At 35.6% G+C, this 19,757-nt stretch overlaps 1 protein-coding gene across 2 annotated transcripts in view; it reads right to left on the reverse strand.

The window, feature by feature from the left end:
* LOC110478003 (cadherin-7) overlaps positions 1-19,757 on the reverse strand; it is a 90,304-nt gene that overhangs the window by 18,774 nt on the left and 51,773 nt on the right. For both annotated transcript variants that reach the window (XM_085571901.1, XM_021544287.4), the window contains exons 6-9: positions 18,500-18,687; positions 6,245-6,498; positions 2,351-2,487; positions 337-458 (exon numbers count right to left, since the gene is read on the reverse strand). In XM_085571901.1, coding sequence (XP_085428027.1) covers positions 337-458; positions 2,351-2,487; positions 6,245-6,498; positions 18,500-18,687 — 701 coding nt within the window. The remainder of the gene's footprint in view (positions 1-336; positions 459-2,350; positions 2,488-6,244; positions 6,499-18,499; positions 18,688-19,757) is intronic.

The raw sequence follows: 19,757 nt of genomic DNA on the forward strand, positions 1-19,757 counted from the left end.
TCAGAATGGTGGACATTTAGTCTCAGAATTATCTTTGTGTTACTGCTTCCCACTTCCCACAAAAATTAGGTGAAAGTATGTGTTCTCAGTATAATTCAAAATTAGGTGAATTAAGTAAAATGTATCAGCTATAAAAGTAAGAAAGCCAGAGATTTTAACACTACTTTCAACCAATAATTTTTATACCTGTATCTTTTCTAATGCTTGCTTGTATTGTTCATCAGAGCCTCATTCTTACTGTTATAAGATGATTTTCTTTATGTTAAAGCTGGAAAGCTTTCATAAAGAATGGCTGATTATCTCATAAAAATAAAGATAAAATCTATCAAGACATACCTGACCAGGCTGAGCATTTTCACAGACAGTTGTCTCATATTCCATGGCAAACTCAGGGGCGTTGTCATTGATGTCAAGGATTGTGATGGCTACATAGCCTCTCCCAATCTGTGCTGGATTCTCTATAGGAAAAAGTCCAATAAAACAATTAAGAGGAGATCCTTCGAAGTTATTCTGAAGGTCATTATCTTTTTTATTTGCATTCCTCTTTTGGATATGCATGTCAAATCAATTATAATTCCTCCCTCAAATACAAAGGAAGCTCTTGTCTTGATTTTCTGGACCAATATTTATGTGCTCCAGCTTCTTCAATTAACCTAAGATTTTACTCTCAGGATAAACTGAAAATCTTACTAATCACAGCATTGAATCAAATCACATGGAAGGATAAAAGTATGATGATGTAAGATCATCACCAAGCTAGCAAGAACATTACTATTCATAGTGGGAATAGGATGATTATTATGGGTTAAACTTTTTTTTTTTCCTGAACTTCAGATGACTCAGTCTATTAAGAAGTCAAAACCAGAATTTTATCAGCTATGTGTAAGAGAAAAGAACAGAAGGCTGCATTCTGAAGAAAATCCCAAGGTATTTAAAGTGCACATAGAACTAATACTGTCATTAACATGTTGAACACCTTAAATATGAATCACATCCTAAACTGATACACTAGCTAAACTATGAGTATGTTCAGTCTCCAACGTCATACTTTAATCTTAAATGCTAATTCTATTTTGGACTAAGCATAGAGACATCAGTGAGTGCAATAATTATTTTGCTTCTCTTTTGGAGCAGGAAAAAAGGATGTTGTAATCATTTTTTACCAAAAATATTGATATTAATTTTACAGCAGGACAAAATAAAAAACTTTACAAAACTTCAAATATGCAACTATCTTTTTATAGTGTATTGCAACCACATTTTAATAAACATTTTAAGCATCCAAATGTAAATCACAAAGTGGGTTTTTTTGGTTATTTTTTAGATCACATGTGAAATACCAGAGAAATAAGACTTTCTGACACCAAATTTTTCCTCTGCTGAACTAAGCTGATTGAAAACCATGCAGTCATGAATATAAATTAAAGCAGTACAAGTTTTCACTTGTGCTCCTAGACTCTCCTTAGTGTCAGGTATGCCCCTTGTCTTCCTCATCAGTTTTGCTACAAGAAAATATTTTGTTTCCATTTTGTGTTTTCAGACCAAAATTCTACTTGTGATAATAGAAGATACATTCATAGAGACATTAAATGATAAATCTTAACTTTCAGGTTAAATATTCAATGAAGCTCACACAAATCAAGAAGTGATGATTTTTACTATAGTAATCCAGAGATCTCGTAACTTTTTATTATCACAGCCCAACAGAGTAGTAATGAAGATGAAATTTGAAAATATAAATTCTTCAAATGTAAAAGCACTTCACAAAATGTATTCAAAGTAGAACAAATTTGTTTTTGAACCTGCATTAGAATTCTTGCATTGACTTGAAGCATTACATTTTTTAACACTTTTTATCTTTACACCAGAAAAAGACACCAAATACAAAATAACTTCTACAGTAGTACCTTAGAGTCAGGAAAATGAAACCACATTAGCATTCACATCCCCTTTTCTTTATACCTTCTAAAATGCTGTGGTTGACCAACAGCAATCAACTCTGAGTGCCCTCACTGAGATAGGGTAACCACCCTCCCCTATCTTCCATATCACCTTTCCTGTATTGACACTTAGTGTAAGACTGCTGACTTAACATATTTAATCTTGCTTTGTACTTGTCTTTCAGAAGACAAAAATACACAAGGTGTGAAGCAAACACCTAAATTGAAAGAGCAAACACCTAAATTGCTGTAATTTTAAATTATCATATAGATTTCTTTTGCACTAAGCAATATGCTACTTTTATCTGCCAGTTTGCAGCTGCCAGAATTTCTCAGAATGAAGCTCATCAAAACCAAGCCTGAAGCTTTACACACAAACTGTCAATAAAAATTTTTCTATGTATACTTACGACTTTCCATAGCCAAAACTGTGATATTATGAACAGCATTAGTTTCCCTGTCCAAAGATTTGGCAGTTGTTATGACTCCACTGTTGGCATCAATATTGAAATACCTCTCCAGATCTGTGTTTCGATCTATTGAATACCTAGGTAAAGGATGAAAGAAAATTTTAATTTATGGTCATTTGCAGCATGTAAAAAAATATTTCACTGATTTATTATTAAAAAGCGCTTCCACTGTTTCCTTAGTTTGAGCATTGCTCAGTCCAGTTTCCCTGGGACATCGAGTGAAGCAAAGGCACTTGCAAAGGTGAGAGAATTACACAGTGACTTGTGCTGACAGTGGCGGGCTACACTCCCACAGTGTCCTCTTAAGCGAGGTAATAGGTATTTCTCTGTCTTTTCTCTCTTCCTCTATGCTGTAAAACAAACTCAGAATTAATCAAATAGCATCCTCCTGAGAGCCAGCTAAGGAGAAGGTGAGTTGGAATTTGCTACAAGGCTGTACCAGCCAGGCACTGATCCCATGGGGCTGGCAGCCTGAGCGCAGAGCTTTCTATCACCAGCACAAGAGCCCCTGAGTCACCCAGAGCTGCAGGGGAAGGGGAAAAAGGAAAGATGATGCAGCCTAGGGTCAAGGGATTGCATGTCATCACCGTCAGCTCACAGTGCTTTACTGTCATTAAACAAACACAGGCTCATGCCCTGAACTCTTTGGCTTAACACATCTTTACCTCCCAATTTGTTTTAGGAAGGGGAGCTCCTTAGGAGCTCCTTAGCAAACTGAAAATAGCATAAGAGAAAAGGTCAAAACAGCTGTGGGTGATTTTTTAATATCCCTTTTGAGAGTAAGGGACAGCTCATTAGGCAGATTTAGATCTACAGCTGAAGTATTTTTTACATTAGATTTATAATTGGGTCAGATTCTTGCACTCTCATTTAGGTCGAGTATGTACTCCAGAGCACTTCCCTACACTCAGGATGAATTAAAATGTCTGAACCGGATCAAGTGTGATCATTGCAATTACTGACACACTGACAATATATTAGATTATTGATATAACATGAACCAAATTTTTTAAACAAGATGGAAAGAAAGAATTATGCAAAACAATTTAAAAAATGCGACTTCCTAGACACAATGATCTTATGAATATATTTGTTTGTTCTATGTTGTAATACACATCTTCTTACTGTATTACTGTGTTTTTATCTTTCCATCTTAACTGTATAATCTAAGTGCAGAGCCTTGTCACATAATCAGGATTGTTTACCTGTATTATGTCACAGTGAGAGAGAGAATAATAAGTCATAACAATGACAGTAATAGCAGGGGTTTTTTTTTTGATTACCCTTTCCCTCTTTCACTTTTTCTTTTCTTCTTTCATTTTGTCTTAACTGTAGGCCATTTTTCACTTTATTTCTTGCCAGCGCTGTTGTTTATTTGGTCAGTGGTGTTCTACAGCTGCTTTGAGGCTGGCAAGTTTCCCCATGAGACTATACTTGTCACCTCTGCTGTGTAGTCAATCTTGGCAGAGCTCTCAGCTGAGATTCAATCTCCTGCCAGATTTCCCTTAGAAATCCTTACATTTCCCAATTATTAAGACTATCATTATGCAACTTGAAGAGCCAAAGGAGAAGGAGGAGAAAGAGAAGAAGGAGAAAAGAAGGAGGAGATGGAGAAGTAAGAAATACAAAGAGGAAGACAGCAGTAAAGGAGGGAGACAAAGAAGGACAGAGGAAGGGAGGGTGGGTGGAAAAGCAAACAAGTTACATAAATTGGATGATCTCCTTATGAAACAAGGAGAAAAATAATTCTATGAATTAATTATATGAAACAAGCAGTTTCCCTTACTTAAAAGCATTGTATCCATACTCAAATTCTAAAAAGAAAAATTTAAATATATTTAATCCTCTAATTCCTCACTGCCATAGTACTTTAAAATCTTTGAGCTGCAGGAGTTTTAAATCCTTTATTTAAGTTAGTTCAAATATCAATAGTTCTCTGGTCCTTATAAGATAACCTCTAGTTTTCAAAACTTTTATTATTTTCCCTAATCCTTGGTATTGTCAAGGTTCTGCAACTGATCTTGTCATATCAACATTTTCTGAGTTGTAACAAATCTAGTTTTTAATCAGCATCAATATAATCCAATGTTTCGAAGCTGGAATACTTATTTATCAATTAATGGTTTAAACTCCTTATGAAAAGTTTTATGCATTAATCCTCCTTAGCATATCACAATTTTAGGTGAATCTGTCTCTGATGTATCAGAATATACGTAGAACAGCTTTAAATTATATTTTCTTTCAGTACCTTTGACCATGTACATAGCAGGTTCACAAGCACATAGATAAATCCTCACTACTTTTTCCCTCTCACTCAAATTTCAAGAAACTTTGATGCAGAAGGAATGTTCCAGATATTAGCGGGTGATATAATTTTTTTTTATTCTGGAATTGTAAAATTAACCAGATCAAGGCCAATAAACTCATCTTTATGTTTACAAAGGAGTCAAAAGCATTCTGAACATGGCCTGCATTAATGGAAATATATTTAAGCCTATTCTAAATTATTCTGGTAACCATATATTATACACCAGATGCTAACATCAGTGACAAAAAATACTTCCACAGCAAAGATAAATTTCACAAGTAAATCCACGGCAAACATTCATCTAGGACTTGTTTATACATGATAAGAATCAACTATTTTGAATATGTTGCAAATATATACAAAAGAGATAGAACATTTGCATCACTTCTAGGAGTGAAACATATGCTTTACTTTTACAAAAGATCTCTGCTTTAGAAATCACACTTGATTCCCAAGTTAATTTTTAATGCAAGAAAGACTTAACATTACCAAAGCAAATACCCACAAAGATTTTTCCTATGTATGCCCTAAATGAGCAATAAAAACAAATGAAACTAAGCATTAACTTTTAATTGTGCATGAGTTCCTCCCCCTGCAGGTGTTTAAATTCACAGAGTTCCTAAGTTATAACCATTACTCTCTAGATTCTTTACATGTCCCTTTGAGAATTGATATTACTACTCTGCATAGGAAAAATAACAAGTAGCTCATTACTGGTGTAGCTAAGGTGGCGAGTCTTTGCCCTTGAGCTCTGACCTTAGATACAGACAAACATAAGATTAAGAATGTATGTTCTCTTATGGTTTCTTAATGATCTTGGACATTATATTGTGGAAGGTTTGAAGGTTTTTCAGACACTGAGGACAAAGGAAGAGGGCCTTGAGAGTTTATGAATCTCCAGTGATCACACCATTTCCCATTCAAACGGAAGATGTTTGGCTGCAGCAAAATTTACAAAACCAAAAGCCTGCAACCATTCTGACTAGAACAGAATGCATCTCATCCCGTCTACTTCTCTCAGGTGAAGAGTTTTTGCAAATGTTTCCTACTGTGGTACCTCAGCTCCTGTGTCCATGTGGGAATTTATGTCCTATTACATTCTGATTCCTAGTGCACACAGAGTATGAATTATTATTCAAGCATACATATATATTATAGGTATAATTTTTGATCCTGGTTGATTTAAGAGAACATAATTTCCGATAATAATAGACTCTTTATAAGCATACAGAGTAATAAATATGAGCAATATTTTTAGGTGATATCTTTCCTTTGGGATTCTGAAACTATACCTTCTCTTTGTTTCTCAGAGATTTTGACCTTTTTTTTTTTTTTTTTTTTTTTCAGAGGTTCAGTAGTTCAGGTTATAAAAGTTAAACCATTCAAACTCAGAGAACATCTGAATCTCCCTCTGCCAGGGAATAAAACTTATTAATGACTTCCAGTGTAACCAAAACCCCTCCCACCACAAGATTAACAACTTCAATGCAAAAGCTGAATAAATAATCAAGAGCTCTTGCAATTACCTGACAGGACTATTTGAGGCATCTGGATCATGGGCTGCTACAGTCCCAATGATGGTGCCAACCTTTGCTGCTTCAGACACCACCATGGAGTACAGACGTGAAGTAAACACAGGTGGCTCATCAACATCCTCTACAATTATCTTCACTGTTGTCATATCACTGAAGGGCCCCAGACTCAGGAAACGAGGGTCAACATGCATATTGGCTGCTTCTATCCTCAAGGTGTAGCTTGTCTTAGCTTCAAAATCCAGCTCCTATACAGGCAAAATTATTTGGAAATTTTATTATTCAGTTGACGCAAAACTGTTTTGCTTAAAACTTTCAGTAAGTATAAAATGAAAATACCTTTCCATTTGTATACAACCATCACTTTTGACCGACAGACCATAGTTGATGGTTAATTTTTAAGCTTTCTCAAAACACTATTTGCAGTGTCTCACTAGTGAATATGCTGCAATGATTTAAGTGATAAGAATAGTTCTACCTTGTGAGTGAAACAAATGTATAAGATAATTGCAGAACTTTCTGGAACTTCTGTGAGGACCAGATTCTCACTGATTTTTTCACCATTGTGTGAATTAATACTTATTTTTGTCTTATTAATATTTTATTTAAGATGATGACAATGTGACATGCTACCCAGATATAAGTGCTCAATATAATCTTTGCAGGTTACTTACAGGTAAAAACACCTAATTCAGAGAATTGTGGGTAGAATTCTTTTCTGTTTTAAGTATTTTGAATTTTTTTTGATTTTTGCATAGTATTTGGATTGAATAGACAATCTTTTCTGCAAGTTCTTATAAATTTGTGTAGAAAATGTGGCAATGACTTAAATTATACTGTTTATATCACAATATTTTCTACTGAGATGCAGTCTGGAGATTGTTTTGGTTTGTTTTGTTTATTAAGTAAACTACATGTAATTTTTTATGCCTTCCTTCTGCTTTAATATTCTTCAATGGAAGTACAGTTTCTTTTAAAATAAATACTGCATTAGAGTCAAAAACTACCCCCCCCAACAAATGAGATATCTATGATCTGAGGACATTCAGATTCTTGAGAAAGAAGAAAATTTTATTTGAGGAAAGAATAATAGTAGTACACAGGTCATTACTGAAAGAAAACATCAAGTTAGTATTGGAACCTTTTGCTCTGTATCTATATTCTTAGTTTGTCAGCTTGCACCAAATATCCAACTAACTATTCCTTTGTAATTCCCAGTTTAATCATTAAAAAACAGCAGCAAAATACTGAAGCACTTCTAAAGCTGCAGTCTGGTTACTCAACTATGTCTTCAAACTATAATTCCAAGTGTATAAAACAGATTAAAAATGTTTTTCTGCAGTTCTGCTACTGAATACATCACAGGGATCTGAGATGTGCTTGCAAATTAATCCTCCAGTATCTGCAAAACATTCCAGTATTCACTCAGAGGAGCAGCAGAGGTGAAACACACATCTGTTGACCTACAAGGGCCTAAGTTCTCCATCTAGTTACAGTCAGATAAATCCCAAATGAGCATCTTAAAGTCAGCGATTATGTTGATGCGATAATACAGCTGCAAACAGTCTAGATTTAAACATGAAAAATGAACTGCAGCACAACACACTCAGAAAGGCACTGAACTTCTACAAACTCTGTGTGGCAGCAAAAGGCTTCTCCAAATGGGAATACTTGTGATCCTCATATTATGCAAGCACTTACTTCTTGCATTGAATCAAAGCTGCAGTATCCACAGCTCTTGGAAAACAGATATGCTGAAATAGAAAGTTTGTCTGGATACTGCTCCCTATACTGGATACAACTGGACATTAATCACTAGTAAAGCATGTTTATTAGTTTTTTTATTTTCACCTTGGTTCTATATTTAAAGGACAATTCTTGTGTTGTGAAACAGTCTCATAGCCATAATGTAAATGCAATGTGATGTCAGAATGATGAAAAATGCCTCAGAAACTTCATTCAGTGGTGATAATAATTAGGCAACTCATATGACCAGATGAGCAGCAAGGTTAAAGAGTGGACAAACTCTTAAGACATCTTAAAACATTACATTACCTAATAAAAGCAAACTATTAATTAAAAAATTATGACCTGAAAAAACAGCCTAATGAATAAAGAAAAATAACCCCAAAAAATGTGAAAGGCAAAAAGCTAACATTTGTTGAACTAAAGAAAACAAAAAATAAAACAAAAAAAAACCCAACTAAAACCAAAAGTCCTCCTCAATAAACAAAACCACTGACCCTTTTGCAAACAGTATATTTTCAGTTAGAATATACAAAGTATGTAGTGGAGAAAGGAAATTTATCCTCATGGTATCTGTTGAAATTGGTTGATTGAGATTACACTGATACCTAATCAAACGCATGGAAATGTATCATGAGACTGCAGAAAATATAGCTTCTTCTGATACACTAATGTCATCAGCACAGTCCTTCAAAGTAAAAAGAATTATGAAATTTCTGATTTAATAGACAAAATTTATATAATACCTGTAATTGAAAAATTTATATAAATTTTAATTTTGTTTTAATAGTTTAGCACAACAAAAAATAAATACTATTTAAATTAATTTAAAGACACCCCAATGTCTCTATATTGGTTAAAGGATACTACTTTAAATCTTTATTAACTGAAATCATACAGAAGTGTTTTTTCATATGAATGTTTATCATGAAGGAGTGTTAGACTAGTAGGGAATTCACCAAAAATATACACTTGTGAGTAAAGTATTTCCTCATAAAAAAGGATGAAAAACTAACATGGTGTAGATACATAACCTAAACAGTCTTACTTACTTAGTGTGCATATTCAACCTTCTCTAACTTACATCTGAGAAAACCACCATATGGTCCTTAGTGTGATTGTAGCAAAATTCTTCCAGGAAAGATATCAGCTGGTGAATGTCTGTTTTTCACCAGTCACTAGTAAGGGAATCTCAGTAACTGAAAGAAGTAAACATTTGCTCTCAGCAGCATCAATCCTTCCATAGGATTCCCTCAGATATCTTCTGGTACCCAATGCTTCTGGCAGCATTCAAAATGGCTAAGGATCCTTATTAATGAAAAATAAATAAATACTTTTTAAAAAATCAAACCTATGTACATATACAGTGGAGACGGTGTTTAGAAGAGAGTAATTATGAATGGACAAATGGATTTTACAGTATCAAGTGATTTTATTGCAGTGGCAATAATGTTATTTTCACTTCTTTCTATTTTCACTTCTTTCTAGCAAAGCCTGTCTTCTGTGGGGTGTGGCAATGTCTACAAAAGCTACAGTCATCATCCTCAATATGTTGCTCTGAGATACAACCTCAGATCCTGTGGGGAATACAGAGGTATCAATCAGAGTTTGAGGCAGAATATAATCTGGGAAAAAACAAGCAAAATATCTAAGATATGATTAATGTGCAAGTGCTCTTGACCTGGCATAAATATTTCAACATTTCTTAGATAATATAATGAAGAAATTGCATGCTACACACACTAATAAAAAACAGAGAAAGTGACCTGAAAATATTTTCTTTTTTTGTTTCTTATCTAATTATCATTTGTGTCTGTTATACAGAGAGCATTATTTAAATGGTTTTTGGATCATGCCTTCATTATTTCTTGCTATAACAAAAGCACAAGACTCCAGTGATGGACACCAAGTTAACAGACTGCAAATCACTATATCAATGGTGAAGGTTAAACGGACAACATATACTTCCAGTCCTTGAGTAGAGTGAATAGAGCTTAACAGCTTCATTACTATCTGTACATTAGTATTATCTGATTAGATCCTGTGCGGGATCCATAATCTTTCCTTTTGTAAGGCCTGTCTTTTTTTTTATTTCTTTTCCTTTTATGGGGTAAGAATTTTATCCTCTCTGAAGGAAATTGCAAAACAAGTCTTCTATTTTAGAGAGGCTGGATATAAAGTTATAACTCACAGAAAGCCCATTTTTATAATGTTCATTTTTATTGCATGATAACTTTGTAATAATGTACTTTTCGGAGGTGAAAATCCCATTTTTAAACCCAGTTGAGGTATTATATTGAAAACTGCAGTATATCAAACAAATGCATACAATCTCTCAAAGGAACCATGGAAGCTTAAAGTTCTTACATTGTAAACTCTGATATAGAATTGAAAGAAAAATTTATAGCTAAAAAAAATAAAAGTCTTGTTAACAGTAATGGAAAGATAGCTTTTCACTCAAAAGCTTATGCATAAACCCTCTCCTTCTCCCACCCCCATTTTATAATTGTCAATATTGCTTCTAGAATTAATTCAGGTTTCAAAATAATTTCTTAGCAGTCAATTTCTATGAGAAAGTATTTTATAAAATTATTTTTCTCTTTAACATGCATACCTTTTCAATTATATTGTGGTGGAGCTGTGTATTAAGGGTAGAAATGAAGGCCAAGTGAGTAAGAACTCTGCCATGAGAAATCTTAATGCTTGTCACTATCTGCAGTAAGATATTGCAATCCTCACTCTATAGAGTATTTAGGAGTCTTTGGTCTTTTGGTCTTTATTTTTCCCTGCGCTTTAGTTCACTAAAATCTTTCTAGATTTCCAAGTGGCTTGAATCACATCTCATAACATTTCAAAAGGTCACATATTATACACTAAAAAATATATACCTTGCAGCCTTTTTTTTATTATTAAATTACCATAACTACTTGAAGTATCAAATATTTGATAAAAGTGTAGGTGGATACAAAGCATCATGTTTTTATCTTTAGATATTTTGCTACTAAGCTATTAATATTACTGAAGTATAACTTTAGCCTGCAGCTTTGTGAGATCTGTACTTAAATGATGCTTTTTTTAGTACACTATTTCTAGGAATAATGCTTTGGAAACCACAAGAAGTAAGGATGTGTGTATGTGCTTTGCTTAGAAAGCAAAGCCAAGACTCCATTCATGTGTATTAAAATTTGATTCTGTCAAAAAATCAACATGAATTTGCTTCAAAATTGTACATAGAATTGCATGGACCCTTCAGAATCTGTTGTATTAAGTGACTGAATCACCATTTGCTTCCATAAATATTTCTTCAATTCTAAGATTTCTACTGCAGAGGAAAATGTGACACATTTTTTAAAACTCCAATATATGCAGAAAAATTATGCTTTTTCTCCAAACACCCTCACCACTGTGAAATTGAGTTATGCAAATGATCCAAGTCCTTACTAACAGAGCATTGATAGCAGTATGTAAATTACAAATGAAACCACAGGAAGGAATTGATCCTACTCTACAGATGGAGAACTGAGTCACACTGTGAACGAAGAAAAAATTTTGAGCTACTTCTAAGAAATATAAATGCCTGATTCCTGTTCATAAACTCTACAACTATTTTTTTTTCTGAAAACATCACATAAGACAGACGTTTTCCTAAATCCAGTTTAAAGGCAACTTACACATCTTGTTTAGTTTTACTTTGGAATTAGCAGCCCATGCCTTCGACCTGTGCACTCTTCACTGACTTAAAAACTGGACAGGTTAAGAGAGCTGGTAGTGAATGGAGTTACATTCAGTTGCCATCCAATCACCAGTGGTGTTCCCCAGGGATCAGTGTTCAATCCAGTTCTGTTTAATACCTATAAATAATTTGGACAGGGTGAACGAGTGCACCTCAGTAAGTTTGCAGACAACACTAAGTTGGGCGGGAGCATTGATCTGCTGGAGTGCAGAAAGGTTCTGCAGAGGCATCTGAACAAGCTGGATCAATGGTCTGAGGTCAATTGTCTGATGTTGAACAAAAGTGCAGGGTTCTGTGCCTGAATGACAACAGCCCCTGCAGTGCTACATCCTGGGGGCAGAGTGGCTGGAAAACTGCCCATCAGAAAAGACCCTGGGAAAGCTGATCGTGAGCCAGCGTGTGCCCACATGCCTCAGAGGGCCAATGGTTTATCAAAACCAACGTGTCTGGAGCAACAAGGGCAGCGACTCCCTCCCTGTACTTGGCGCAGGTGAGACCACACCTTGAGTCCTGTTTTGGGCCCCATTCAGGAGGTGTTGGAGTGTAGTGAGAAGGGCAATTGTTGCGGCGTGATTTTATGGTTTACCCCAGAACCCCAGTTCTGAATGTGTCCTCCCAGGTGTGTCAATCACTCCTCCTTTCCCCACCTTGACCCCTGCTGAGCACTGTTGGTCACTCCTGGCATTCCAGAAGTGCACTGAGTGAATGGGCAGATTCAAAATTTGCCCTCCACCCACAGGGGGCATTGGGCCATCCAGGTGTCCTTTGTCCCCTGAGACCTCCTCTTCTGTACCTGGTTGATGGCTCCCTGTCCCTTCCTCCTCCCCACCCCTGGCTAAAAGAGAAGGGAACCAGGTGGTTCGAGAGTTCTGATGGAGCAGTGATAGGATTCACAGTTCTGCTTGGAGCTGCTGCTACATTCAGAGGCCCGTGGGCCAGAATAAAAACTCTGGATTGAATCCTCCATCAGAACTGACTCCTCTCCTTCACCATAGCCTTAAAAGCCTCTCTGACAGCAGGAAACCTGAGGAGCGGAACCTCTGCAAGAGGAAGCTCCATCCACCGCCACCAGATCTCTGGCTTGCCTGGACATGTCCTCATGCACCCAGCTGCAACATCCAGCTAGCCAAAAGTGTCTCTGGGGTGAAACACCACAGTGGCTGCTGTTTGGTTCAGCAGCGGGGGCCAGACAAGCCAAGGCATGTCCTGTTTCCTACATTGGAGCCTCCAATAGGCAATGGAGTTGGTGAAGGGTCTAGATGATAAGTTGTGTAAGGGAACTGGGGTAGTTTAGCCTGGAGGAAAGGGAGCTCAGAAGGAACATTTTTTTCTACTACTACCTAAAAAGAGATTGTAGTGAGGTGAGGCTCAGCCTCTTCTCCCAGGTAACTAGGGGCAGTAAAGACAACACAGCCACAAGATGTGACAGGTGAAGGCTCAGGCTGGACATCACAAAGACTGTTTTTCACTGAAAGGGTACTTAAGCATAGAAACAGACTGCCATGGGGATCATCATCCCTAGAAGTGTTCAAGAAATGACTGAATGTGCCACTATAGTTTAACTGACATGGTCGTGTTTGATCAAAGACTGCACTTGATGAATTTGGAGGTCTCTTCCAACCTTAATGATGCTATCTTATGATTCTGTTCTCTTCTATTCTGTTCTATTTTATGAATTACCACAGAGAGTGTGCTGCAGTGCAGAGATTAGCCAAACTCACATTATTTGCAACATCAGAATTGTAGCATGAATTGCTCGAAACAGGATAAAAATAAGATTTTTTTCTGTTTCATTTGACAAGTGAGAACTTCTCATTTATTTGTTAGCATTATTTAACAAAAGAGAAAGCGAATAAATGAAGAAGTAGGAAGATTTCCACAGGGACTTGAAACTGCTAGGCAACAAATTGTATGAATATAGTAGGTTACAGGAAAAAACCCTTATTAGCTTTTCTACTACTTTCCTACCCTTTGTTTAAGCTGAGAATACTACTTGTGGGTCTCATTCACTAGTTATTTATAACGACTTCTGAATAAAGAGGAAAGACAAAGAAATAGAAAGTCAAAATTTGTCTTCTAGAATTTTTCATATCCTATTTCAGATAATGAAATAGCTGAAAATAGCCTAAAATAATTCACACACTTTTATATACCATTGTAGATACATGTTTTACATATGAAACTGGTTAATATATTGCAGAAGAGAGTAGATTATTTTTTTAGTGACAATAACCAAGTAAATGGCTCAACACTGTTTTACTAATTTCTGTTATTAGATGAATTTTGAATTTTTCTAATCTTACAAAAACCAATTCAACTCAAATATAACCTCCTGTCACTATGTAAGCCATAAATTAATGAACAAAATTAGTCCTTGTCCCAGATATTTAAAAAATGTTATGTGTGAGGTTTTTTGTTTATTTGTTTTTGTTTGATTGGTTTATTTGGGTTCGGGTTTTTTTGGTGGGGGATGGTGGTTTTTTTTTTTGTTTCAAAGGAGCTTAAGCAACTTCCTAAAATACATAAACTACTTACCTCATTCATTTAATTTTGATTCAAGTATCCTAACTGGGATAAAATAAAATAAAGTGTGACGAGTATGTGAGAGCCCATACAGCTGTAAAAACTCTACAGTGATAGAAGCACATGTGCTTCTTAGTTGTGTTGCATAAGGTCTGGTACAACCCTACTCTTTATTCTTGGAAGGGACAAAGACCAAGTGGGTAGAGACACAGAGAAAGCATTCTTCCCTTGTCTGCTTCCATATGGTCAAGGGAGTAATTACAGGAGTGCCAGACTATTGCCAAAATGTTACTTTGAGCTGAGATTTAGTCTAGTAGTTAATCTGCACTGACATTAGGCATTAGATAGCAAAAGTACTAGAATGTTCAGGAACATGTAATCCCAAGTCCTCATGGCTATAAGAACTATGAGCAGAACTACCACTACTATTCAGAAAACAGCACTGTTCTCAGTGTTAGGAGGAATATCCAGCCTGAATAAACTGTGCAAGCTGGAGAGATATTGGGGTTATTGCAAGGCAGAAGTGTTATAAAGGAAGGAATACACCCCATATGAAAATCGTATTTTTTTCCCACTGACTCGTGATGTTATGAAGTCTCTTTGTTGCAGGATACAGAGAAGTAATGTGTTCAAACAGGAATGGAAAACAATCCAAAACCAAAAAATTAAACACACCCTAATCTGTTAATCAGTAATCTTGAGATACACCTAACCATGTAACACTTTTCTCATTCTAGTATCATGGTACTTGGTGTACCTCTGTTTCAAACCAGATAATTTTCCTGCAATTTTTGCTCATCCCTGGGCATTTTTCTTTAATACTCCATAAAATTAATGTTGTGGAATAAAAATAAAAAATAACATAAAAATTCATCTTTACATGGTGAATTTTTAAATCCCACTTATTTTCCTGCAGTTTTCTTTTCTTTCTTACAAAAACTCTCTGTTTTTAAATTTAATGCTACTTATGTGTTAAAAGAAGCGTTAGTTTTGAGTGAGGAAGTCAGCTTTCAAAGTTGTCTTGAAGTGGTTATCCTTCTAAAAACAGAATGCAAAATCCTCAGCTTGTATGTGGAACTTGGATAATCAGGTGCCAAACTTTCTCCAGCAACACCCAGCAAAAAAATGAATGGAGAAGTGCCTTCAGCTGCTCAGTTACTGCTGGTGAATTTCATGCCCAGCCTGCTGGGCTTTATGTACAATTGCAGCAGAAGTACACAAAACTAAAGCACCCATTTGCATTTAGAACCAAAGCATGCCTTTTCATAAGTCTTTGCCTTGGCATTTTACTGCCTGATGTGTACACAGACATGACATCTAAGCATATCAATAATCAGAAGCTGAAAAGGATAGGCTTGCATTTTGAAGCTGAGCTGTTTCTCAGCTGATTTTAGGGAGTGAAAAGGAAAAAGGTAATTGCACTCAGATGAGTACAGAACATCATGTGCTGGACAGTAAAATTTTTAGAAAGATTTCAGGCTACAGACTTAATTTCTTCCCTGATTTTTTACTAACAAGCACACATTATCATGCAGGGATAACCTGACTCCATAGTAATATGGCAGGTAAGACTCAGTGATTGAAACCTACTTAACCTGCATATGCAGTTATTAATAATGGTCTTTAGTTCATTTTATTGTCCAGAAGACAGTGCAGTAGCCTGATAGGCACTGTGCTTCTGTTCCTCACTTCTATCCTAGACGATGTTCTCAACAAGGGTGGCAGGGCGGGTCTTTCATCACTGGGCAAAGCACAAGGTTCCCTGGAGTCAAAATTAAAAGCAAAGGACATCCTGAGGTTTGAAGGGTGGCCCTCACCATGAGGGTATGTCAGAGTGTGTCAGGTTTGGGTGAAGGGCAGTCAATTTTCCCCACAAGTGCTGTGCTGTGCTTTGCATTGATAGCTGGAAAGGTATTGACAACACGCCAGTTTCTGGCTACTGCCAAGCAGTGCTGGCACAGCATCAGTGCTGTCTCTCCAACATTTCCCAAACAGATGGGCAACATCTTGGGAGGAGGCACAGCCAGAGCAGTGGACCCAAATGGACCAAAGAGATATTCCATGCCATAGGGCGCCTGCTCAGATATAAAACCTAAGAGGAAGGTGGGGGTTGGAGTGGGCATTCATTATTTACAACCTTTGCCTTCTGAAGCAACTGCTACTTGAACTGGAGTCTTGCTTCCCAGGAAGCGGTCAGGCATCTCCATGAGGAACAACATCTGTTTTTTCGCTTTGCTTGGCAAGCATGTGACCTTTGGTTTTGCTTTCATAAACTGCTCTTATCTTGAACCACAAGGTTTTCTCCATCTTATTTTCTCACACTGTCCTGCTGAAAAGGGGATGATAGACTAGCTTAGTGGGCACTTTGCAATAGTCAAGGACTACCTACCATACAGAGGAAAAGAAATCAAAAATTGTAGGAAAATTAGAGAAAATTTTACACTGTCGAGAAAGAAGTCTGAAGTCTTGTGTCAAAATATAGCAGTATGTAGGTATATAAATATAAAGCAGATTAGACCATTTGATCAGGTCAAAAATTTGTACCCTTTTAATGTAGTCTAACATCTATTTCATAGACCATTTCTCTGGAAAAATATTTAGTAGTGAAAAGTCCAGTTCAGCTCCCTAGATAAAATTATTATAGAAATAACAAATGTTAATTATTTGGTCCACTGTATAGCACTGAAATCCAGAATATTCCAGGAACAAATACCATTAGTACAAAACTATTAAAAAAAAAAAAAATGGAAATGAATTCACTAGTTCTCATATTAGATCACTGAAGACCCTGACTGATTCAGTGCTGCTCATTGTGGCACTGGTAATTCTCCATCTAGGATACACACATTTCTCCCAAATCATTGCCCAAAAACTTTAAATGAACAAACTGAAGGAGCCACACTGAATTTGGCTGTTGAACAAAAAGACTACTAACTTTTCATCACTTGTATTTCAAATGTGCTAAGCAGAAGTAGATTTTGCAAGAAGCCTAAGACGGATGTTTTTTTCCTTGAAAAAATATTCACATTACACATATTATGATATTTCAAGGGTGAACATACTTCATTTGTTGTGACATCTGTGGATGATTACCAGCTCTCAACAGGTTTAAGGACATCAGAAGGCCTTTTGCTTTGCAACATCTTGCACTCTTAACTTCTTTCAAAGGAGAAATAAAACTGAAGCTTTATATTGTTTGAAGAAGAAATTGATACACCAGAGAAGGGAAAAAAGTCCCAACACAAGAACACAAAAAATCCTGCCTAGCTGATAGGTGAAGTTTACAAAGATAAAAAAATATATAGGTAAGAAATATTATGGAATAATATTAAGTACAAACATAGGTCATTGTTTGGAAACATAGGTATATGTATTCCAAAATGCCTAATCATTCCCACACTTTAAGGATATTAAACTGTTGAGGAATCTATTCAGTGTAGGTAGCTGGGTGAGCAGCGGCAGTGGGAGCTGCAGGTTGAGCTCTGGGTTCGAAGCCCAGGCAGTGAAATACCACCCTTTGCATAACAAAGGTCAGAGGGACCTTGCCAAGCATTCACAAATTAGGAGGAGGAAATTATATGAGACATTCTTCTAGTTGTATTTTTTCTACTGTTCAAAAAATTTGAATTTTCTTGAAAAATATTTCAGCACATTTTTACTTTTAATAATTTTATATCAACATGATTTTTCAATTTCATAATGTTTTCTAACAGCATGTGTAGAAAGCTAGAAGAAAAAATACTTATTTATTTTTTTTTTCATTTTTTAAAATAATATTTTTAATAATATATTATCTTGTAAACCTACTACTGTTACATAAGTTTAAATTAATAATGGGTCCTTTCTGAATAGTATCACCGCAGCTAAAAACATCCAGATAATTATTTTCAAAGGTAGTTTCAGGATCCATTTTTTATTTGGAGCTTCCATTTTTGCTGCAAGATATATTTTCATACTTTCTACTATTTAATATGAAGACAAATGAGACTAAAGTTTAGATTCCCATTCAAATGCTGTGCTTTAAAACATATACCTCACAAAAATGCAGATCTTGTCAAAGAAAATGCAGAATATTTTTCAGTGTAAGTCATTAAAAACCTCATAATCACACAGTCAAGTCAAGATAAACTATACCAATGGAAATTTTTACAGCAGACAAGGCTCTTAGGAACAAAAGCTTATAATCACATTATCTGCCCCCACCTTGAAGAGTTCTAAACAGCATCAGAGGGTAAAATCTGACTCACCTTCTGAATAGTTATGATTCCCTCCTGAGTGTCTTTGTCAACAGAAACCTTGAATACTCCCAAGCCATCACCATCCACAATCTTGTACTCCATTTCAGCATTAGGTCCAACATCTGCATCTGCAGCTTTTATTCTGGCCACTACAGAAGCCACTGGCAAAGACTCTGGGACATTATACTGATATGATCCTGCAAAATTAAAAAATGTAATGAATTCAGAGTCTTCTGGGACTGAAAGCCAAAAAGAAAAGAAATCTAGTTTTCTTATATCTACCATCCTTTAAGTCATGTTCCCGAACATCTGCTTGGGCTACAAGAATATATTCTTCAGTTTTGAAATATAATTACCCTTTTTGTTAGGTTTTCTTTGTGATAGAATCTAGGTATAACAGGCATAACTTCTTCATATGACAAGAGAAGTACAAGGCAAAGATGCAAAACTAAAATTCAAAACTAAAATGCAAATCATGATGTGAGTCCCTAATAATGCATTTTTACTTTGCTTACCAGAAAGGAGGAAAGAAAAGTAAGTAAAGTAATATCAATATAAAGACTTATTATTATATACTTTATACCTTTATTAGGCAGCTCACAATCAAAATATCACTAGAAACTAATATATATTAATTTCCTTAACAGTAAGTGCACCATCTTGAGAATTCTAGCTTTTTTTATTCAAGCACAAAATGATATATATGCTGTCAAAAGGGTATCAGAGTGCATTCTGTAGCCAATAACACCCTCACCTTCAAACACAATTTCAGTTATTCTATTATTATTTCAAGCAATTGGTGGCTTGAAATAACAAGAAATCTGTTATGTACAGATATATTTTTTCCATTGTTGCTATGTAATTTTTTTTGTTAATAAAAAACACACCAGACAGAACACTATGAATAAACTGAGCTCTTCTGGTTTGAACATACAACCAACCATGTGTTCCTTTCTTTAGGTTAGGATGAGAGCCACCTTGGTCAAAGAAATCAAATAGAGGGAAGGTGACTTCCCAGCTCTTTGGTATTTAACTCTTTAGGAAATACTGTAAGCATGTGACAATGCCAAAGGAATACAAAGGATTAAGGGTAAAATTAAAGAATCCTGAAGCCTAACTGGCAAGACCTAAATATCTGTTAGGATATAATTTTTTGTTTATTTATTCATAAAGAGGAAGTAAAACACATAAATAAATGTTCTTGTTGCCATACACCATTTCAACTGATCTGGTATGCATGAGACAAAGAAAAAAAATGCTTACTAAA

This window comes from Lonchura striata, chromosome 2 (assembly GCF_050655825.1).
Source record: "Lonchura striata isolate lonStrDom1 chromosome 2, ASM5065582v1, whole genome shotgun sequence".
Lineage (NCBI taxonomy): Eukaryota > Metazoa > Chordata > Aves > Passeriformes > Estrildidae > Lonchura > Lonchura striata.